The sequence below is a fragment of the Excalfactoria chinensis genome, chromosome 4 (assembly GCF_039878825.1).
Source record: "Excalfactoria chinensis isolate bCotChi1 chromosome 4, bCotChi1.hap2, whole genome shotgun sequence".
In the NCBI taxonomy this organism is placed as follows: domain Eukaryota; kingdom Metazoa; phylum Chordata; class Aves; order Galliformes; family Phasianidae; genus Excalfactoria; species Excalfactoria chinensis.
Genome location: NC_092828.1, coordinates 53,325,127 through 53,349,705, shown reverse-complemented (window position 1 = coordinate 53,349,705; position 24,579 = coordinate 53,325,127). Strand labels below are relative to the sequence as shown.

The window sequence follows — 24,579 nt, the reverse complement described above, 5'->3', positions numbered from 1 at the left end:
TCAGTGCAGGCTGGAAGGACTTTGTTGTATTTGGTACTACATAAACATTTACAAAGAAAAGAATCAGTTATACTCTTAATAAATGTAGAGGTCTAGAAATAACTGCCTGTTCTCTTTGTTGCTAATGGATAATAGCTGAAGCAGAAAGAGCAAGCAACTTGCCCAAAACTACACTGTCTGTCTGAGGGAAAAGAAATTTAATTTACGTTACTTAATCCTATCTGTAATTTATATTCCTGATAACTATCATATCATATTGTGCAAAATGTCATTTATATTTTTATTATGTCTACTTTCTATCCCTTGTAGAAACTGGTGTGCTTATATCCATACGAGACTCTTACCAACAGTTGTAGTGGACAACCTGGAAACCTTCTCATCAGGCAGAGCGAAGCCTTGCACTTGGCTTATTGGATCCTGTGCTCAGAGGTGTGTAGAACTAGGAGGAAACAAGACTCTAATTGGCACCAGCTGCCTAATGAATACAACCATAACTTCAGAAAACAAACATGAGGGAGCAGATTAGCATGTTTCCAGATCTCATCTTGGTGTACCCTGACTCTGGCAACCTTTAATCTCTGATCCATGTTGCTTCTGAATTGCTTCAAGAGAAACTGCAAGTCTTTAAAGCTCATGTGAGAAATAAAATCCTTTTTGCGCAGTTTTCCAAGCTTGTGCATTGTGTTGCCAGGGCAAAAGTCTTTCTCTGAATGGCATAAATATTTTTGTTATTATCTCTCCTGGGTTTTCATTTCTGTCGCAACTATGTTGGCCAGGCAGCAAATCTGGAAAAGTTGTTGGCCTGGATACAGTTTGTAAGTAACAACTCTGATGAACATATTCAGATTGTCCTTTGTGGTTTGAGCGACTGTATTCTCCAAACATTAGATCTTAATAGTAAGTGAAATCGGATTTTAATACATGGGACTGGAGAATGGTAGCTTGAAACAGAACCTGTAAAACAAAGATTATAACATGTTTTTCCTTTGTGAAATTTCAGAAGCTTCATACAAGTCAGCTTCTTCTGAGAATTGTCCTCTAGATGGTAGGGCAGAGCACACTTAAACTTTGAGGTGAAACCTGAAACAGAAATATCCTTAGGATTTTAGGAGAGACTAAAATATAATTAATTGTATCTCAGAACTGTGGGATAAGCCCTGTGGTTGCAGTGTCGGCAGCTTTTTTTCTTATTCAATCTGATAGATTTGCAATAACTCTGAATTTACTTTTTTTTTTTTTAATTTTTATTATTATTATTATTATTATTATTATTTTCTAATTTTAATTATCTCCTTGAGCTGTTCATGTAATTTAGTTTGCTATATATACTTCTGGGTCTTGTCTGCATGACAAACTATTTCTGAAATATCTATTCCTGATTAACTTCTTTCATGGATGCTTCATTTTTATGAAAACTTCCAGGAATTGATTATGCTAATACAGAGCAAGGCAGTTTCACTGCTAAATAAGAACACATATACAGTGAAATAATTGAGAAGACCAATCTTGATTTCAGTTCACCTTGATCTTTCATGAGTTCTTTTCTCAGAGGCAAAGCAGTTCATGGATGTACAAATCTGCGATATATTTTAATATACAGTATTGCATTCCATACGAAAGGTTGACAAGATTAACTACTGTGTAAAATAGGGGTGCATTTTAAAATTCTTTGGAAGTGTATTTTTTTGATCTGACAGTCTTCAAATTTGCCTCCTTTCTGGAGTGAATTTGACATTGGTTTTTTGACATTTTTGCTGGACACAGCACTCCACGTGAGGTCTCATGAGAGCAGAGGGGCAGAATCGCCTCCCTTGACCTGCTGATCATGCTTCTCTTGATACAATCCAGGATATGATTTGAATGAGAAATGAGAGGCTTCTGATATGTACCTAATATGGTCTGGTATAGCATAAATTCATCAGAATTTCTTTTTGTTATTGATTTCAAAGGAAATGTGAATACACAGTTGTATATTTGACTCACTCTGTCCAGCTTAGGAGTTATTAATTATAATAATGATGTTAAAGCAACAACAGTAATAATAACATCCAAAATTCCTGGGTGATATATTCAAGGAAGGAACCTGACAGCACTAAACAGGTCTTAAAGGAAAGTGTTGTCTATTCAGATTATCTGGAGGTTGCAATACTAACACTCTTGCTGCTGAGACACCAGCTCCTAGCTAGGCTTCATTTTCAGTTTCAAGCAGTTAATGAGAGGATACATCAAAAAATCATAATGTACGTATAGGGGAATACTGCATCTCTTGTACCATTACATAAAACAGGTTTAAAATAGTTTTGTTTTACAGGTCCCAGACAACAACACACCAAGCCTATAGAATTGAACATAAAATAGTAACATCACTGGAGTGGAAGTGCTGTCCTGGATACAGTGGGCAAGACTGCCAACCAAAAGGTGGGTGAGAGTTGCACTGATTTGAAACCCATTCACTTCAATGGAAGAAAGCAATACGATCTTATTTGTAAGTAAATGGCTCTGCTAAAAAGCAATATGGTTCCTTCTCTCAATTCAAAACCAGGTAGGATAAAATGCTTTGGAATGTTGACTCTTCCCTGCATGTGAGCTTCCAGAGCAGCTTAAGCAAAATGTAATTTCCTTTCTTCCTCTCTAAAACTCATAACATCTTCAGCCTAATTCCATTTTGCTAAGGCATGGAGTTTGAATTCAGGCCTTCTCTACTTTTGACCTTTCGATTATTGAGTTCTGCAGTGCTGGAATATTAAACCCAGGTCCTCCCTTGAATATTTGCTATAAAATTCTTCTGCGGCACTGTGACCTGTTTGGATTTTAGTTTGTCTCTAAGAATATATTACACACATTCTGTAAAATACTGTACTAACTTTGTTTTCCTCTAAACTGAGTAGGAAATTGTTCAGTTCAATGGTGACTGAATTTTACTTGATATTGTGTGATACATGTATAAATTTCGTGTTTGGTTTTTGTTTCTTTTTTTAACAAAACGGAACACTTTACCCCTGCCCTGGTGATCAAACATATGTTAACATACCACAGTTTAACATCTGTGCAATAGCTATTTCTTTGCTGCTGGCCTTAAAAAAGCTGCCCTTGAAAAATAAGATACGGCATCAGCATGCATATTTTAAATGAATGAATATTACAAGAAAGGCCATTACATGTGATAGGGAGTTCAATCAGCAGTGGTAAAGAAGGGGCTGTGATTAAAAATTAATGTAGAGAAATGAAGAGAAATCACTGTTGCTCACATCCAGGAGGGAATTTCAGTGCTGAAAGAGCCAGAACCTCAGCAGGCAGAGAATTCTCTTCTGTGCAGCTGAGCGTGGAGTCAGATATTGACACAAGACACAGCCAGTCAGCAAGGCTGTCCAGCGAGCATGGATAAGGTGTTTCAAAAGCTTGCTTAAAAAAAAAAAAAAAAAAAAAAAAAAAAAAAAAAAAATGCAAACATTAGCAAAAATAGATTTTAAAATGCTTATTAAAGGGGTAGAGTACAGTTGATAAAATTGAAAAGACATCAAAAAAACATGGAAGCACTGACCAGGAAAATAGCTATTAACTGAAATAGTAGTGGCATATGTGTAAATGAGAATAAAGGAATACGTTGTCAAGTGTTAAAGGAGTGGGTTTGAAATTGCATCTCCTGGGTTCTATTCTCAAAGCTCTTCTGACTTGCTGAATGACTTAGGGAAGCCACTTATAATCTGCATATCCAAGCTTACTCATCTAGAAAATTGAGATGGTACTTATCTCACAAGGGCTCTGGGATATTTAATTAATTAATGCTTTTAGAAGTGCTTAAAGAGATAGAGATGAAAGGTATTGTATCAGAAGTGCTCCTTTTCCCTGTTTCTGGAACTCTTCTTCCCATGAGGAGCAGACCACCAGCATAGGCCCTGCTTGTATTACTGAGTTCCCATGAAAGGGCATCAGCTAATGAACTTGAACAATTCGGAGCCCTATAGCTTTGTCTTCATGCACTCTTTTTCTTCAGAGGCAGGGAGAGAGACACTGTAAAATCAGACAGTGACACCTCAGAGTTCTTGAGACCTCTGCTTGGCCCCTCTGCACTCGATCTGTTTAACATGACCATTTAAAGAAGGATTTCTGTGCTGAGGCAACATAATGACCTGTCTGACAGTCTAGGTAGGAGAAAAACTTGTCTGCACATGATAGCTATTCCTAGACTTTGGCAAACTCTACTTGGTAGTAAATTTGTGGCTGGTTGGTTTCAGGTGCTTTACAGGTAATGAAGTAGTGAGTGATACAGGAGAACTTCTAGAAAGGTGTTTATATTACCATTTCCAACTCCACCTCCCATGTAATAAGAACATGTGACTGAAGTGAACAAGATGTGTATCCTAGCCCACCATGGACAATGCACTTTTACAAGAACTACTTTTTAAAATAAAGAATAAACAAGACATTATTTCTTTATTTTAAGTCTTGTGGAACAGCACAGCATGGACAAATCAACAAACAAAAGTGCCAAAAAGAAAGGTCTTGTCAGCTACAGGTTGCACAGTTTGTAACATATCATTATTACTAAGAACAGTTTTATTTCAACTTTTTATCCTCAAGCTGGGAATACTTTTCATCCTTAAGCTGGAGAAAACAACATGCATGTACCAATGTTTTGGGGTGGGAGGGAAATGCCAGTTCATTCATGGCGTACAGTTTATGAACGTTGTATTATGTATCAGCTTTGCTGTGAGGTGAGGTAATACAATGTGCAGTAACTCATTGCCACCTAAACTAGCTGTGGCTTAAAGCTGAGGACTTGTTCTTGAAATGGCTGACAACACTGTAGCCATTGTTAGAACTGAATTCTCTTGCTTGGTAGCAATGTCATTTCTCCAGCAGATGGCTGTAAAATGTTCTGCACGCGAGCAAATGTTGTTCGCAGCATGGGGTGAGCTGAAGACAAAAGGTAGCCATTCATCTTCAAGCGCAGGAGTGCCCAGAGAGGGAATGAGGAGAAACTACATAACTCCCCAGAGGGATTTCCCTTAAGTCACTCGTGACTAATCAAAAATATACTGAGAGGTAAAGATCCAATTTTCATATTTTTAATATCCCCTGAATTCATTTTGCACACTGTGTTTAAAAATACATGTGGCAATAAATTATACATCTGGGCTGATACGTTCGATGTTAGGAGCCTCGTGTCAGATTGCTGTATGCTTTAGCTTGTATTGGGAACTTCTGAACACCATGAAGCTCTTGGAGAAGCTCCTCATCACTCAGCCTTCTGAAATGCTGCCTCTTTTGTGTGTGTGTTTGTTTTTTCTTTTCTATTAGTTTTGCTTTCTTATTGTAAATTACATCTTTAGGATGGATCTGGAAGTCTATATTCTGTTCTGAATTTTCTCATTTTTGCTATAGCTGGATGTAACATTTTGCATTTCAAGTGATTTGATGGCTATTTCTAACTTAAGGATGCGTGTGTTGGTGTTTCAGTCTGGTACTTCTGTTTCCTCTGCTGCTTTTTAGCATCTGGGATGGGAATCTCAGCTGTGGGAACAATGAAAACAAAAGGCTTCTCACTGTATGATCTGTCAGAATGGTTCCTTTGGAAAACTGCTGGGCCACTGGAGAAGAATGATGTTAAAGGAGCTATGCTGCCAGTGACAGTTCTGAGTTTGTTTAGCAAATGACATTCCTGAATCTAAGGCTGTCTGACCAACACATTGTCTAGAAAATGATGAAATTTCATAGTTGTACAATATGAGACATTCTCTCTGCATCTTGTTGTTCAGTTATGTGTGTGTGAATCACTGGTTATAGTCCTTGCCTTGGTTAGAAGCAGTACAATGTGTGGTGGTTTGTTCCATTACTGGTTTCCTCCAGCAGGGTAATATCTGTGTCCTGGGCTTTACAGGGATTAAGTTATCTGAGCAGTTCAAAGCATTAATTAACAAGCATGCAGCAATAAATATTTGCTTTAAGAGCATCAAGGGTATATAAAACTATCTGTAAGGGCTTGGGTATTCTGCAATGTATAGCTGTGAATGGGGCACTTGATTTAATAGGTAGGATAGAAGATAAGATGGATAATATAAAACATCTGGCGTCTGTTTCAGTAACAGTGGTGGTGAATATATTTAGAGCATCAGAAGGATCAGTAAATGAAAGAATAAAAGGACATCGATCAGTTGGTCTTTATCATGGTCAAGTAATTGACTCCCTTGTCATAGATTATATCATCACGCCAGCAACTGGTAACTGATGTGTAATGAATTAAGCAAAATGGAAGGAGTTAACTCCTGTCAATAGCCATGTCACAGAAAGATAACAGAAGCTATTGAAATTGTAGCTGAGGATTTCTTGTTTTTTATCAGACAATTTCAGTGAGACTTCTATGAGATTTTCAGTCCATATTGTAATTTGCTTTAAGTCCCTGTTCTAATCATTACTTTCTCCCTTCATTTACAACATCAAGCACCTTCTCCTTTAGTATAATAATCTATTGATCCTTGTGCACACTGCCAAGAGGCCGATGGGACATAGAGAACTTTTTGATTCAGCATTTTGATCTATTTCCTTGGAAACTCACATTATGGCCAGGCTAGGTTTTAATATTTGAACAGGAGGATAATATCACCATACCCAACTTCTTCTGCTTGGATCATAACAGAAGTTGGAAATCATATCTGTGGCATTCCTCAGATGTGCTCCAACTGAAACAATCACCACTTCAAGTTGTTTCTTGAACAAGTGTATGAAAATTGGTATGAATTTACACTAGGAAGTTTACAAGCTACTAAGTACATTTCATTATTTTTTTCCACTTAAATGAAAGCAATGTGACACTGTTAATCTTAATAGCTCAAGAAGTAAGTAATGAAAATGGAGATCTCATTTAAGTTCTTAGTTCTATCAGTTATTGCTCACATTTTTGGGGTGAAGGCAGTTCACTTTCCAATACCTCAGTTTCCCCAGCTATTATACTGAAAAAATAACATTAGTTTAACTTTTTACTAAGTGCTCTTGTATCTTTGAATTGAGATGTAAAATAAGAACAGAAAATCTCATCTGCCATGACCAGAGTAAATATTAACAAACTCATAGCCTTCCTGAACTTCAACATATGTACCTGTTACACATCTCAGGTTATGTTTATTAGAGTCTGAAATTTGCTTACATTTTGTAATCATTTTCATGTTTTAGGTGCTGCAACGCCATCATATTTATTGAGAAGCATCTAAGTTCTGAATATTTGTGTAATCTGCAAAAAAACAAACAAAAAGCAACAACAAAAAACATCAATTATTGCTGATTTTATATATATATATATATATATTTGTACTGTCTTTGCATTTGTTTTATATTGATGTGAAGTCTTCCTCTAGAATTTTTAGCTCTGTATACTTCCATGTTCTGTTCGTTCTAGTTTTGACCTTTAAGTACTAACACCAACTCTCACAAATCTTAGGAGGCCATTTATAAACCTATTCACTATATTCATCTAGATGTGGTCCTGCACTCTGTTCTAAAACAGTTATTTCTGGTTTTGGTAAATTTGGTATAGGACATAGAAAGTATTTGCAATCAGTTGCTCATTTATTCATGTTTAGTGTTTCACTCGCTTCCTTTCCTTTTTGTCCATCTCTCAGCTGAAGAACATCAGTCACTTCTTCACAGCACTCAGGCTGAAAGCAGCAGAACTGTCAATGAGAAGACACCAGGAGCTTCACAGGAGCCTAGTGGGCCAGGTCAGCTGTTACAGCTAATTTCATCTTTAGGCCAATCATCATTGGTAATATTGGTAATATCTGGTAATATTAACAAGAGGAAGGTGTTTAATAAAAAATATGAAGGCATTAGCAGCTTAGCATGACTAAGCTAAGAAAATTTGTTAAATTTGTTCTATTAGAATATTTAAAATGCTACAGTACTAAGTTAAATGAATTAGCAGAAAAACAAATATTAAGTCTAGTAGTATAAACCAGCACTGAATTGTAAAAGAAAATATAGTGATGTACAGTGTTTTCATCAGGCATGTGATTGGCCTTTATACTAAAACATTTAGAGGAAGCACATAGTAAGATATGTTATCAGGTCTGTGTGCTCCAATTGCCAGTATATTACCCTGATTTTGGGATAGTCATGCATTCTCTGTGAACAGTGTGTCAGAATGCAGACTACCAAATGGCTTTAAGGAGATAGATCATTTGGGTTTATGGCTATATATGTGCTTTGCTTCAAATAATAATAGAGAGAAAAATCACAAAACATAGGCAGGAGAAGGGAAGACTGAATATAGCACAGAGATGAGGATAAGTAGTTTCAAATGGGAGTTAGAAAGGGGAAGATTCTTGCACTTGTGATATTATGTGAATAACCAACTTTCCCAGAGCTGGAAGGAGGAAGATGCTGTCTAGTAAGGCAGCCAAGATTCATACGAAGAAATGAGCCTGATCAATGAAGTGTTAAGTTCATCTTCACTTCTTTTAGTAGTAATCCTAGTCTAAAAATAATACTTAAACTGAAATTTCAGAGCTCCATGTAAATTTATTTTCAGTGATTTTAAAATCAGAGTGGATCAATTTGGAATTGGTTCTGGTTGCCAGCCCTGCAAACAAAACCTGGGTCCAGGATTATCTATCTGCCCTGGTCTGTCACTCCACTGGCTTCTGTCATGACTAAAAGCCAAATTGTGTTTCCAGCTGCTGCAGTATTGTTGTACTGTTTATAAACCACATTTCCAGGTTCATTTATGCAGCTTAACTACTCCCTTCAACAGGAACCAAAAGAAATGTAACTGCAGAAACTGTTGCACCCTGCAGACTAATTATCATTCAGTTATCATTTTTGGTGGCTGTAGATGTGCCTGTAAAGTTCTCAGTTCACTTTATCTCAGTACCAATTCAACCAGAAGCAGAAGTATAAACGCCTATCTGTCTGCCCATGTCAGAGAGTAATGTTATGACTAAGTATTCAAAGATCTGCCAATGGCTTATCTCCATGATCGTGCTGAGGATGGAGCAGACTCAACTGCTTAGTCAAGATGTAATCACAACTTTATGTCTAAGTAGACACCAAGGGGAAAGGGAATAGCTGGATAGGCTAACCTCCTAACCTAAAACAGTCTTACTTACCAGGATAACCTATTAGGAGTTGTACAATCAGTGTGCCTTTTACAGGAGAGCATTCCTGTAAGTGTTGGCACAGTTCATCTACACTGAATTGGTGCATTTAGTGAATTCCCTGAGTTTTCCCAAATGGGTTTTTACATACCAGAATTTTAAAGAATCAAAGTCTAGTAAGAAGAATATGCTCTTTTATGTGTAACTTGTTTTTTTTTTCTTGTTGTAGCTTTTAGGCCTCTGTACCTACAGCTTGTATTTGACACTAAGCATGTGTCTGTGATTTCTGATTTATGACTGTTTGCTGCCAGAGGAAAAGACAGAGATCCCTTAATGAAAAGAGGCATAAGATCAATACCAATACTGTAAATTTACACTAATGAGTATTCGTATGTATTGTGAAAAATCTCTCACACAGCAATTTATTAGGTCATAGCATGGTTTTAATCACATATTGTAGTATGTCATGTGTATAAGGCTGATTGTTTAAACTGAATTGTTGAAGGACAGGAAAAAAATTTGTAGCTTTGCTTACAGGAATTAAAGCGTTTAATTTTCTCAGCATCTTCTGAAAATCACAGACTGAGTCTCATTCCTGTCAGCTGTTAAACTCAAGTGGATAATTGGAGCAACATGGAGTCTCAGTCTGCAAGGCCAAGGCTTTCTTTACTGCTAGCTGTCTTAAAAGCATCCAGATAGACTCTTTTGCACCTGAAAAGACTGCAAACATCAGGAAAAATTTAGACAGGTCTTAAAATAAACTTGACTATATGGGCTGGATGTCTTTTTTTAATGACAGGTAAATGATCATTCTGAAGTCATTTATCTCTTAGCTGCTTTTCTATCTCTATTTTGAACTCATGTCTGAAAAGATGATATATTCCTTCACATAGAAGCCTTGCAAAATCATGATGTTGTAAACGATAAGTAAAAATCAATACTTTTGTGATTATGTTAAATGAGAAAGACTAAATGAGAGTTATCTGAAAACCTTGTGGGATGCTAGGTGTTGGAAAAATGGCTTTACACTGATTAAAATATGCAAACCATTCCAAGTACTATTCTAGAATCATAAATACTTTATAATGGATACAGATGCCTTAGCAATTAGCTGCTGCTGTGCTGCTGAATGTCATTAATACATGATACATGACAAAAATCAAGATAATTCATTCAAAGTAATAATTCAGAAACTTTTTGCTGCATTCTTGACTAATGCCTTCAAAGTCAATTACATTTCTTTCCACCCCACAGTTTTGTAATTCTACTTTTTTTTCTTCTTACTTTGTTTTCTGACCCAGCATTTACACAAAAAATGAATGAGAATATTAGCAGCCAGGAAATGAAATTGACTTTTCTACAGAAGAAGGTTGACAACGTTGCTGCTGCCATGAATGATTTGAGCAAGATGCTGTCTTCTCTGGAAGGCAAAATCAATGAAGATAAGGGTACAGACTTCCAATCTTTTCTAAAAGGTAAGAAAAATAAATTAATGTAATCACTCATCCAGTTAAAGGTGCCAGGAAAAGATGTGCTAAAGACATTTATGGGCTGTCCTACTCTATTGTTCAGCATTTGGAAAGAACGCTATTTTCTTTTTGCTTTATTTCACAATAGGGGGAATTTTTTTTTTTTTTTGGTTAAACATTTGTAGTTATGGTGTCTTTTGTAATGACCAAAAAACAAGTTATTGGGTACTATATCATCTATGTGGTAACTTCAGCTGCTTTCAAGACATATTTATTCACTTTGAATTTCTGCAAATAGTTGTTATTATTATGTTTTATTTACCTGATAGCCACTGAGGGAGATAGTATTTGCTCTTATACTGAGTGCAAATAATATTCTTTAATGTGTCATTCACATACACAAGGAATTCTGTAGTTGTATCTATAACATGTCATCTTCCTGAATAATTTACCTTTGTGACAGTATGGGGCTAACTCTGATAAACTTCTGCACTCATGAGTTGAAAATCAAGTAAGAAATTATCCTTTGTCTTTTGAGTAAATGAGAATGATGTGCCCAAGGATCAGAAGATTGAGCAGATCTTTTTCAGCATAAGTATGCATCCTTTTCTTGTGAATTCCACAGCAAGAACTGTCTGTTATCCAGCTAAAAATGATGATTAAGGAACAGTTTGGGACTTAAGCTTTCTTTTCCTTGATGTGCAGTCCTTTTCTCATTTTTAAGGACTGTTTCTCGAACTGACTGTATTACATGTTTCAGAATCCAGAGGACTGTCTATTGTTTTAAAATACCATGAAACACCAGGAATTTTTTTTATGTAGAGTTAAAACCAAATGACAAAATAGGTGATTTTGCATCTCCCTCGAAATTACCAGTTGTCCCACTGTGTTCATTTTCAGTTCTCATCTGTCTCCTGAGTTACTCATGCCAAATGCTAGATGGCTCCCTTGTACCCTGGATCACATTTATCCCATCTTTCAGTGACCTGCTCTCACCTCTCCACATATTGCTAGATGGCATTCTTGACCCTTGGGCATATGTTTAATTTATCTTTGAATATTTTCCATTTCCTTTCTGCTTTCTCTTCATTCTTTTTTGTACTCTGCTCATTCTAGCTGTCATTTTGATACTACTCCAAGAGCTCTTTTGCTCCTGCTTATCCATTCCCTGTTTATATCTACACTGATGGTCTAAGTCCTAATTAAAATGCACAGTACAAACCCCATTATTTTCCTACTTGTCTTCAAATATGTTTCAGGTCATTATTGTTTACCATGCTCTATTTAATATCTTCTTCAATGAAATGTCCAATTTTTTTATTTTTTTTTTTTTAATTTATATTTTCAATCTATCTCCTAGTCAAGCAGCTCTAATGAAAACACTGCTTTCATCATGGATGCTCCAGTACAGGTTATTCTTGGCTAGTATGTAGGTGTAGGGTAACTGTTAAGTCACAGCCTGAACTGATGATTGAGCACCTGCTGAAGAGGAAGGTGTGCATGGATAGCCCAGAAAGCACAGGTGCTAGCAATTCACCTGTATCTTACATCTGATCCGAAGGAGTAGTCCCTGCATCCATTCCTCCCTGGGCTCATTTAAGAGCTAGCCTCAGAAAGGAGAATATCTGCTGGATGAAGGCTCCTTCCAGAGAAGGAGTGCTCTATAGCTAGAGATTCTATCACTGGTCAAGTGAGTCAACTTTTTCCTATATACAATTATTGATTATTTTCATGATGCTTTGCCTGGTAGTGCAAAGAACACATCAGAAGCAGTTTTGCTGCTTCCTAGACCAGACAGTGGTTAAACAGCAGGAACAGGTAGAGCAGAAGAGAAAGAGAAAGGTTTGTATTCCTGTTGACTCATGTATACAATGTCAAAGGACAACTGTGCAGTTTCTGCCCAGCAAGTATGTCCCTGTCATACTACAAGTAGGCAGAATACACTAAAGTAACAGAAGTTGGCTAGAGTTTTCAAGCTTCTCTTTAGCATGGAGGTGTACAACACAGGTGTGTCAGGGTGTTGGTAAAATATTTTCTTAGAAGCCAGCTTGAAGAAAGCACTTGAGTTTTTTCCCTACTGCTACCCTGAAGCAACATGCTTTCAAAGTATGGCTGAGTCTGTAGTTGCTTTGTGTTAGTCAGATTTTTGCCTTCTTCCCTTATCTTTTCATTTTATTTCAATGATCTCCACATCCTTTCTCACATGTGTTATTTACCCTTTTTCTTGTCACAGAAATTCTGGGCTGTCACAGTAAGTAAAGGACAGCGTAGATGCCATAGAAGAACTTCTGCAGCAGGATGGCCTCCCATCAGTATTTGCTGCTGACATGAAGAATCATAATGGGTTACTAGTAGGAGGAATAAAGTAACCTCATTTCTTTTCACAGTAATTAGACATTTCTTCACAGACCCTTGTGTCTCATAAAATACTTTCTAGCATCTTATGGTAACCTGCCCAAATTATCAGTGGCAATGATTTTCTCTATGTATCAGTTATTTTGCTCTTCACTGATACCTTATATCCTCCTCTCAGCTGCCAGTACATCTTCATTCTTGAGTATCTTACTGTTTTTCCTTCAGTGAAGTTCCCTGACAAAACTCTGTGTATGTGAGTACACATTCATGCATATATATGTCCGTCAAGTCATTTACTTGCTGTTATGGTACAATTACTCCCCTAGGCATCAGATGTGTTTACAGTCTATTTTACCTGACATAATGAAGACTGAGGTTCACATATAGTTCATGAAAAGTAACTATTATCAGTTACTTTAGCTTGTTTCCAGCTGAAAGCTCACACATAATTCAAATTGATTTCCTAAATAGGGGAAGTACTATATTTCTGTATCAACAGGACAAACCATTTCTGAACAAAACCACATTTATGTGGACTGTCTCTTGCATGCCTGGAGCCCAGAGATTCCCTGGCACTTGCAGTCATTGTGTTTCATGGCTTGATTTCCTGATGTTTTCACTGGTCTTGGGGAGAATATATTTTTAAGTAAGTTTTCAGAACTTGCCTTGTTTTCTTCAGAGATGAAACACAAAAGTCCAGATTATAGAAATAATTAAGTTAATACAGGGAAGTAACAGCAGAGCTTCTGTCCTTATTGATACTGTTCTAGTCAGAGAACTGATCATCATCAGTGAATAGCTGAGGTCGAAAGATTTAGCTGTTATATGTCAAGCTGTCCGTAAGAGTCTGTAGAGCTAAGCAATAAATGTACAAATACATTGTCAGTGATTTGATAGTGATAGAACAAGGGGAAATGATTTTAAACTAAGAGAGAGGAGTTAAGAGATTAGATTTTGAGGTGAAATTTTTAATTCAGAGGTGATGGTGATGAGGCACTGAAACAAGTTGTCCAAGAGATGTAGGCAAGTGTGTCATCCCTGGAGATATTTACAGCCAGGTTCGATGGGGTCAACCTGATCTAGTGCCTGATTAAATGGTTGGAACTCTGCCCACAGCATAGTGGCTAGAAGTAGATAATCTTTAAGGTCTCTTCCAACCCCTGCAATTCTTTGATTTAACTGCGTGTAGAGGCTACTTCTGGAGGTGAAGGAAAAAATATTCTAATTTCACAGCAGAGCAGAATACTTGCTGTATGAATGCTATTTTTTATGCATTGGTCTTGTTGGGCAGCATTTAACTGTCTACTTTTAACCACTTAAGGCTATACTGAAGTTATACATTCCTGTTTTTTTTTTTGTTTGTTTGTTTGTTTTGTTTTTTTTACAGGAATGGAATTTCCATATTTACCTCTGCCTAATGCTTTCCAGGATTAGTATTCCAAAGATTTACTTTAAGAGTTTTAATATGCAAGAATAAGTGAATATGTGTACCTTATTAAGTCTCATTTTTTGCAACAGTTGTCATATCCTAATTATAAATAGTTGAGAAAGATATTTTTTCGTTCTTCTTTCTCACTATAGGGAATTGTAAGGCCACTTACTTTCCTGTTATGTCATGTATGGTAATAATAATAATGTCTGTTTTCACTTCTTCTTGATGATTATATAGTTTTTTTGTTTGTTTGTTTGTTTTTCCTTTACTTTGCAAATGGATAAAGGATGCATTGTTTTCTTTTAAATAAGCAACAGAAGCACATAAATATCCTTTTTTCAGTGTTCATAGACAGCTTAGTTAGGTGATCAAAGTTGACCCCTTGTATGCAGATTTTGAGTTTGTTCTTTCAAAATAATAGAAAAAGCCCCTTTGATTTCATTGGAAACAAGGAAGAGACTACAAACAAGTAGCTGGTCCTCTGTGTTCCTCAGTTACAAGTTTTGTTTTGTGGGTGGGTAATTGGAAGGGATATCACACTTGTGAACAACTGTGCTCATATTTTTGGGGGGAAAAGAAAAGGTTGCTGACAATATTGTTTTGATTATTTCCATTATTTATTTATTTATTTATTTTTTCCTGAAGGTCTCAAATCCAGGAGTATTAATATGTTAGTCAAAGATATTGTCGGAGAACAGTTAGAAGTATTTAGAAGAGAAATGCTAGAGAATATGGCTCAGATTTTCAAGACTGTGTCTAGTTTGTCAAATGACCTTGAAAAGACAAAAGAATTAGTGAAGCACCTAAATGAAACCCAAGAAAAATTTTCTCTAGACAAAGACATAGGGCCAACAAATCTTGACATTTTGGAGCTGAAGAGTCACATGGTGGAGATGAAAGAGGAAATTACCCTAATTTGTGACAAGCCTGTAAAAGCTTTACAGAAAAGGCAGAAATCCCTGGAAGACAACTTGGAGCTTCAACAGTCAAGTAGTGTCATTTATTATGAATCTTTAAATAGGACTCTTAATGAAATGAGAGATGCTCATGAACAACTATTATCAACTGAACAGACTTCAAGACAAAACATCCCTTCAATAGATGAAGTCATGGAGTACAATATTACAGAGTATATGTTTACTCTGCATGAGAAGGTGAAAAAACAGGACCTGATAGTACTACAGATCTATGATGACTTAAGAGTTCAGGACCACAAAATCAGTAACCTGAGTCTTGCACTGGAAATTCAGAGAGGTTCTGTTCTGGGAGTCTGTGATGACATGTTGTCAGAGAGCAGAAAGGATTTCCAAATGCAGCTGTCAGGAACCCAAGAAAATGTGGCTGCCTTAAACAGAAGTGTTTTTGATTTGGTCCTTTCATTGGACAGTAAGATGGACAAAATGAATGAGCAAATTAATGATTTGTCCTATGATATGGAGATCTTGCAACCCTTTATTGAACAAGGTCCACCTTTTAGTTTGACTTCTGAGTATGAACAACAAATCCAATCTGAAGCAATCAATGAGAAGCTTGAAAACCTCACAGCTGTTGTTGACGGAATGAGTTCTACCATTAAGGAACTCTCAAAAACTCAGGAAGGACTTAAAAACAAATCTCAGGCTTATCAGGAGCTTTTGGAGAGTCAAATGAATGAATGCTCTGAGGAAATAGAAGATGGATTAAACAAGACCATGATAATAATAAACAGTGCTATTGATTCTATTCAAGATAATTATGTACAGAAAAATATGTTACATGCTCTGAAAAATGAGACTGAGGTCTGCTGTGGCAGGGTCAAGAAGCTGGACAGCCTGTTGGCTTTCTTTTCCCAATTCCAGCAGTTGAATGAATCCATCTGGACATTGCCTATTAGCAAACAGAAGCATGAATTCACTTCACAAGTAGTTCCATCACTTCCTGATATCCCACATGTAGAGTCTGACAAAACTATCCTTCACAGTTTTAGGAGAATTTATGATATTTTAAATGAAACATCATCAAAAGTGGACAATCAGCAACAAGATATCACTCACCTTGAGGAAAAACTACTTGACTCTCTGGAGGCATCAAAGGACCTTGAGGTTCGTCTCCTGGTTGTGGAGTCAAAAATTTCCAAGTTTTTGGCAAACAACTATGTTTCACAGAAAAAAAACAATGCTGCTTTGACAGAGAAAGAGCAAACAGCCTCACTTCAGCTCCAGATACTGAATTCCAGGATCAAGGCCCTGGAAACAAAGTCGATCCGTTTCTCAAACAGCATTCCACTTCTGAACAAGACTGCTCATGAGGCTTGGGGGCTGTGTCAAGATGCCAACAGCAGAATCCAGGAAGTGAATGCAAGTATACCCGTATTAATTAAACTTGCTCAGCCAGATATTCCTCTGCTGCACAGAGGACTCCAAGAGCTCATTGAATCTGTGCTTGAGATAAAAGCAGGGACTATCCTGACAAATCTAACGCAGCATGTTGATACGTCGGTGGCAAGTGCAATGAACAATGTCACCAAACTTCAGAAGCAAGGGAAACCAACTCTGAAGAAACCAGCTCCAGTGAAAAAAGGAGCAGCAAATGTCACCCTGAGTCTGACAAGTCGAAGTCAGAGAAACACAGACAATGCCATAGATTCAGGTAATATGTTTTAGCCTATGCATTACTTGACCCTTTTGCAACGTTTTTTTTACTGTCTTAAGCAATTGATGTGACAAACTGAGTAAAAAAGCAGTCATAACAGAGGTGGCATAAAAATTTGATTTAAGATGATTAAAGACTTAAAAGAATGCCATGAAAAGTGTCTCAGAGGAATCTGAGGTTGCTCTATCCTCTTGCTTGCAAGAAGATTTATTTTTCTTTTGAGGAGACTTTGTATGAAGTCACCCAGAAGCTCCACATAATTTTTCCTTACTAAATTTGTATTTGAACTATTTAAGTTATGTGTATGCATATACTCAGATGAAAACCTGACCTTTCAAACTTAACTGACTATTTAGATGAAATCTAAACTACAAGACTTTGTGCTTGCATATCAATCAGCAATTTCTGTAGAAATGTGTATGCTGGGAGAGAAATCTGCAGTTGCATCAATGCTTTGCGGCATTAGTAGGGATGAAAAGTATTAAAATTCTTAAGCAAGTCAATACACCAAATGATTGCAAGAAGACTTTTGTCATCTCCTTCACAACTTATAACTGTAACTACACTAATAATCTTAATAACAATATCCTTGCAGAATCAAGAGTCAGGCTATAAAGTATGTTTGACTCTTGAGTGTGGTTGGATTTCAAATGTTTAAATTCAAACATGATCATAAGAAATTAATTTGTATGGATGATTTCATAAAAACTACATTGAGTTATGCCTTCTGGCATCACTGCTGAGAGAAACTTTTTTTTAATGGAAATATCTTTTCTGGAAAAGTACAAAAAATGAAGAGTGTTTAAGTGACTAGGAATACTTAGAGGAGGCTCATTCCAATTTAAAATAAGCAAGATAGACCAAATATGGGCAAGTGTCCAGATACATTTTAGCACCCAGACCTAAATCTTTTCTATACAGCATTCTTAAAGTTAAGAACATCTCTGAAACTCTATTTGGTCCCCGTTCTAAGCAGATGTAAGGATTCTGTAGATGTAGAGAGAGCTGCCACTATTGTTACTGGGCAAGCTTGCCCTCCATCCTTCCCTTTTTCCACTTGCACTAGGAACAGCCATTTCAGTATTCAGTGGAAGTATGCTTGTTAATACCTCAATCCCATGAGTACCTTCACTTCTGCTGAAATCCTTCCACACTGAAGCAATTAACTCCTTGGTTATCTTTTCAGTTAGGGAAGGCACGCTGAAAAGTGCACATGCAACAAAATAATTTGATTATTTTGACTTTGGAAACAGCAATTATTTTTCTGTTATATATATATATATATATATATCTTATTTGTTGGTTTCTGCTGCAGCACAGAATGGAAATATAAAACTCTTGATCTCAGTTAAAACAGGGAGAATAAACCCTGACATCTTTGAACCCTCCTGAGTCTTTTACATTGTTGGAAACTGTCACTAGTGCCACCTGCCTGAAGCGCAGGAAGTTGCCACCTACTCTCTGCTGTATTGCATGTTATTGAATTAATGTCTTTCCTATTTATTATTTACCTCAAGATGAATTTTACCAAAAAGCTTATGTTGATTATGTTCTCACTTTTACAGGAAGTGCAGATCTTTGCAGATACAGTAAAACCCTATTTATTAAACAAGGTCTTTATAATGTAGAGATTATGCAGTTTTCCAGTAGTAATTAACGTTTGTACTCAATTAGGTTTTTTGCTTAGCAAAGTCCTACGTTATGTTCATGAAAGTTCAAGAAGTAAGACTATTATCTTAGTTGACAAGTATTCATTTTCTACATTGATAGATTTTACTTCTCTAGGAAAGCTTTTTCTCTCCTAAGTTTCAGGAGACCACCCAGAAGTATGTGCTGACTGAACTCAAGTTTCTATATGGAACTTTAAAATTAAGTAGCTAATTACAGAACACGTTACCTCTTAGAACATCTTTCTAATTCACAGAGATTGAGATCATTTTATATAAACAGTGCAAATGTGAATGATAATTCTCATTGATTCCAGCGTGTTCAATATTTGATCCTACTTGAACAGATGGCAGTTTTTCATTGACATTACTGTGTTCAGAATGTGGCCCTGAGGTAACGTTTTCCACAGCAGTCATTTAAAATTAAGGAGAAACAATGTGAATTTGCATTATGTATGCAGGTACATGCAGTTTTGGAGATGCGTCATGTTGTGTATTGAATAAAAGAAAAGCTTTCATCAGCAATAAGCTGGTATATGTACACGAAGAATGAAAAATTCAGCTCTTTACCTGATAATAAATGCCTGTTTGGGTTAATAAAAAAGGAATGCCTTAAGACAGCTTAAAATAGCTAACATAAGGGTGATGCATTCCTTTAAAGAAAAAATACCCAGTAAAATCTTCATTGTTTTGATTATGCATTGCATTTAGTCTTACCTTCCAAACACTGTTCTACTCCAGAAAGGCATGTTGCAGAACAAGTGTACCGCATCTCAGTTCCTATTTGTCCATTGCCCATTAGTTCTATCTGTTCTCTAGGGGATCGAGGGGCTATTGCAGTTTTCAAAGGTAAACATGCTCTTGAGAGGTATGTATTGTGTTTTTCCTTTATTCATATTAATCCATCCTCACATTAATGTGAATAACTGAGAGTGGGACAGTATTATATTAATATGTTTTAAACAGTGCATGGTTGTAAGATTAAGGTTGTTTCTTTACATTGTCTTTCATTTATCCTATTTCTGACCCTTCCATATTAGTACTTTCACATAGGGATGACCAAAATCAATGCTCTTAGTACCCTGGACAATGAAGTACCAAAGGAGTTTAAGACTGAGGTCTCAGTAGTAGCCACTTTTTATTTCCAGTCTTGCTTCTGACACAAACTTAGCAAAGCAAGACAGCCTGCTGTAGTGAAACAATGGATAATATCTTTCATTTGGCTATAGTTTGTTTCAGGAATTGCACGCTGGAACTAAAGAAAAAGTCAAAGTCTGTAGTTGAATATATGGAAAATGCTTATAGATAGCAAAAGTGCATAACTAGTGGTGGTGACTATGCTGAAATATAGTGTTTTGCAGGTAAGAATTTATTCCATCAAAGAGTGTTAATATGCTCTTTTTATCTGTTGTAGTTTCCATGGAAATAAATAAAAGGCATTACTTTCAGACTTGACCTATGCATGTTTTGTTTACAATTCACAGATGCCAAATAACAGACAGGCAGGCTGCTGTGTATTTTTTTGAGTGTGATAGCACAATCAGCTGTTTTCCTTCCTGTCCTGCTTTATTTTCATACAGCATCTAAGCTGCTGAGGATGCTTGGTAAATATGACTGAAAAAAATAACTGATTATGTCTGCAGCAGAACTGTTATCTGGGAAGAAAAACATAATTTCCTCATGTCCAGTTGCCTGTGCTGTGACCCCAGTCATGGCAGACCTAAATTGCTTGATTACAGCGTGGACATTACTTTTTTGTGTGTGTGTGTGAAATGAATTACTGCTGTGTTTTTATTTTGTATGCTCTGCAAATTCAGGTGGCACTATAGAGAGTGATTTAGCTTTCTGCTCACTGAACTACAGTTTCTCATGGAAATTGGTTGCTGTAATTGCTTTCTCTGGATGAGAACCTAAAGATAACTATAGACATTACTGAAATACCACTGTGTGAAGATGTAATTTCATACTTTTATGAAAAGATTTTTGAGTTCCCATCCACCACTCTAGGTTTATAGCAGGACTAAGTAGAGTTAGAGCTCTTTTGAGAGCTCTGGTGGTAGTTTCTGTCAAAGAAAAAATCATTTTATAAAGCACATGACTTTTATTTGTCAAAAGCAGAGGAAAAGAAAAACATATGGCTTGGATGTTTCATATTCTGATGTTTTCATGGAAATTTTTAGTATTTAATATACCCAGAATGTGGTTCCTCCAAACTGCTATGATGAAGTATTATATGTTAGCACTCAATAATTACTGCCTAATAGCTCAGAAGCAATGGAGTCATGTATTTCTCAGTACTGACAGGAGATGATTTGGTGAACTCTTACATATGTAAAGAGGAAAGCCATCTTCAGTGTGAGTGCACTGCAGAATCACCTGTTTGGTGTAATTTGCATTGCTTGTACTACAAAACTTCTGCAGCAATGTTGGTAGATACCAAGAAATGGAACTGGGATTACTTATGGACAAAGGACACAACCTGAAGTAATCTAGATAGTATTTATTATCTTTCATCTCCATGAGCTGGTGATTCTGACACATTAGGGTTAATAGTATCGTGGACCAGGCAGTACATTGTCAACACCAGAAATAAAAAATCTGTGTTTTGGTCTGCCTAAAGGCAAGCTGACTCTGCTCTACAAGAGCAGCTCTGTGCTTGCACTAGTGAAACCAAAGTACTGATCTCTATGAAGCAACAGGAAGGTAATTCTTTCCTTTTTTTCATCAAAAGGAAGGAAATAAAATGGGATATGTCAGCACTGCCTCTTCCAAGTTTTCCTGTTTGTGCAGCACTGTCAGCTCCAAGCCACTCAGAACATTTTCACTCTTAGCAAAGATTAATTAGCTTGTTCAGCCTATTTCTTAAAGAAATAGTAAGAGTAAGAGTAAGTAAAGTAGAACACAGTAAGAGAGGAAGAGGGCTGAGCCTGTTGTATGGTGGTCACCACAGGAAGTCAGCTGCCTCTGTGAGCTGCTGGCACTGGGTGCTCTGCGGTTTCTGTGTCAGGAGGGGTGGATTCTCAGCACCCCCACATCCTTATGGGAATGAGTATCTTCCAAATCAAATCTGTCCTGAGGACCACCTGTAGGTACACCCTGCCTTAGATTGCTATAGAAAGGAAGTTGGGAATAGCATTTTGCTAAACCTTGACAATATCTGTCTTTAAGTTTTTATTCTGGGGAGGGATGTCAGTAGAAAGGGAGGAAAGAAATGAATAAAGACTGCTATTTCTTGTCTTGACAGAAGTGTCTTGAACTATACAATCACTGCTTTTTAATGATTCTTTTGTGTGTCAAGTCAAAGATTTGTAATAACTTTCATCTTACTACTTGTACCCAAACCCTTGAGACAAGAACTACTCGGATTTTCTAGGTATTTCTGAATAATTTGGAGACTAGCTGAGGATATGTTATGTTCAAGCAAAGAAGCGACTGCTCGAGAGGATCTGAGGTTGGCCTTCACATACAACCTTTTGAGAAATGCCACTGGCTTTCTGAATTGCTCAAGAGGCCTCCCAGAATATTGAAAACTGTGGACAGTGTCACTATAGTGATTGTTTGGATATGTGCATACCATTGCAACTTGAAGTTGTTGGTTTTCCTCCCTCTCTATCACAGGGCAGTATTCAGCTTGTGTCAGCTCCCCATGCCAGAATGGAGGAACATGTATCAATGACAGACAGAGCTTTGTTTGTGCTTGTCGCCACCCCTTTGGAGGAGTCAATTGCAGTATGAAGCTGGTGAACGATGATACTCCGAGTGTTGGCAAGTAAAGAATTGAGTAGCACGATATGCTAGCACCATTGGCCTTTGCCCCAAGGTCTAATTAGAGCACATTTGCTGGTCAAAGGTCTCACATTTCACTTTAATGAGTACCAAATCAGGTAGTAGTGTCCTCTGTTTTGGTGCTGAAGTCATCAATCCCTATGGGTAACTCACAATCTCTTTCTTTAATATGACCAGCCAGTGTTATTAAATTGGGCTGGCACTAGTTATAATAGCTGGAAAGCTCCCTGGTGACTACTGCAGTAGGCTGCTGAGGGATGGTGTGCTATAGCTGGGGGGGGAAGTGAAATCACATCACTTGGAAATACTAGCTTTATTGCTGCAAGAAATGCCCTATAAGTAGCACTATATACCATAATACATGAGATTACGGCCTCAAGAAGTCCTTCTAGGCATACCTCTGATTTTCACTAGCAAACCATACAGCCTCTAAGAATGTTTTAAAGGAAATTAGAAATTGTGTTTATTCAGCCCAGAAAACAAATAATTTGCATGCAAGCCACATGGAATGTAAATTTAATGCATCTTTTTGCAGCTGTTTGGCTGATTCTCATTCATGACAACTTATGAATAGTGAATAAAATCACTTTTACAGTGGCATGGAATCATAGTGTGCATGCTCAGCTGGAAGAGAAAACATACATTTTTTTACTACCTCATTTAACATCAGGAGTGCCAAATTTCTTCACAATTTGTCTAAGATTTGTGGGGGAAATTCTTGGCTTCAGCACACACAGATGAACAATGAAAGAGATCCTGGGGTAGGGAATAAATCGGGAGTAGGGAGAAGGGAAAAAATACAAGGAAAAAATATACTAAGTTACCATTAAGAGAGCTCCTATGCAATCACAGTGTTACCCTGCTGTTTTTAAAATTCTTCCTTATTTTGCTGCACCTAGCACTAATTGTGAAGAAATTTACTTTTTATACAATACAGAAGAGTGCTGTGCTAATACAGAAATATAAATTAGTCTTGAGCTACTAAGTTATGTGATTTCAGATATGATTTCTGGCTGATCCAAGTTGCCTTTCTATAATATAAAAGGAGGAATGGTGGGGGCTAGAGGGGTTGGAAATACCAAGGGCATTGTTTGAAACTGTTCTTTATTCCTTTCCAGATTTTTCAAAGGGATCATACAGATACGCACCTATGGTGGCCTTTTTTGCCTCTCATACGTATGGGATGACGACTCCAGGACCCATCAGATTTAACAACCTGGATGTCAACTATGGAGCTTCATTTGCCCCAGCAACTGGAAAGTTCCATGTTCCATATCTTGGGGTGTATGTTTTTGAATATACAATTGAATCATTTAGTCCCCATGCCTCTGGCTATTTGGTTGTTGATGGAATAGACAAACTTAGTTTTCAGGCTGAAAATATTAGTAGTAACAAATACAATGACAGAGTAATTGCTGGAAATGCATTATTAGAATTAAATTATGGTCAAGAAGTCTGGCTCAGACTGGCAACTGGTTCTATACCAGCCAAGTACCCACCAGTCACTACATTTAGTGGTTACTTATTGTATCGTACATAAATCACTCATTAATGTAAACATTCACCATCAAGTGAAACACATGGCATACACATTTACCTTTGCTTTTAAATATTTCATTTCTTTCACAGCAGTAAGTTTCTGAAAGTAACTAAAGCATTGGCATTTGAAGTGTCTACTGGGCTGATTCTCCAAATTGCTTGTGCATGCTACAGAGTCCATAGGTTGTGAGTATAGGAAAAATAAGTATCCTCCTTCTGTAAACATGAGTCAGAAGCACATATCTAATTATGTCCTACATTTCCATTGGATAAACAGACAAGGAAGCTGAGAATCAGTTCTCAAGAATAATCAAAGCTTCTTCTGATTACTGCTTTATAATGTGATTGCACACCAAAGGAGGTGGATAGATCTGAGGATTTGAATGATGGGATTGCTGCTTAGCTCATTGTACCAAATGGTAGTCATGTATAGACTTTTTTTTTTTTTTTTTTTTTTTTTTTTTTTTTTTTTTTCCAGTTTGCTTGATATTACCCACCAGGTACCTTGATATATCAGCAATTAATTAATTCAAAATTTCATATAGAACCTATATGATAAGAAACATACTTTTTGTATAGCAGAAAAAAAATAAATCTGCATGTTTATGTGC

The 24,579-nt window shown here is 36.8% G+C and overlaps 1 protein-coding gene across 1 annotated transcript in view; it reads left to right on the top strand.

Annotated features, from left to right (window-relative positions):
• The window catches only part of MMRN1 (multimerin 1), a 35,396-nt gene extending 11,063 nt beyond the window's left edge, over nt 1-24,333 (top strand). The window contains exons 2-8 of the mRNA XM_072335850.1: nt 310-429; nt 2,312-2,418; nt 7,617-7,715; nt 10,391-10,564; nt 14,991-16,973; nt 22,262-22,408; nt 23,548-24,333. Of these exons, the coding sequence (XP_072191951.1) occupies nt 310-429; nt 2,312-2,418; nt 7,617-7,715; nt 10,391-10,564; nt 14,991-16,973; nt 22,262-22,408; nt 23,548-23,969 (3,052 nt within the window). The 3' untranslated portion in view covers nt 23,970-24,333. The remainder of the gene's footprint in view (nt 1-309; nt 430-2,311; nt 2,419-7,616; nt 7,716-10,390; nt 10,565-14,990; nt 16,974-22,261; nt 22,409-23,547) is intronic.
• The last annotated feature ends 246 nt before the right edge of the window (nt 24,334-24,579 follow it).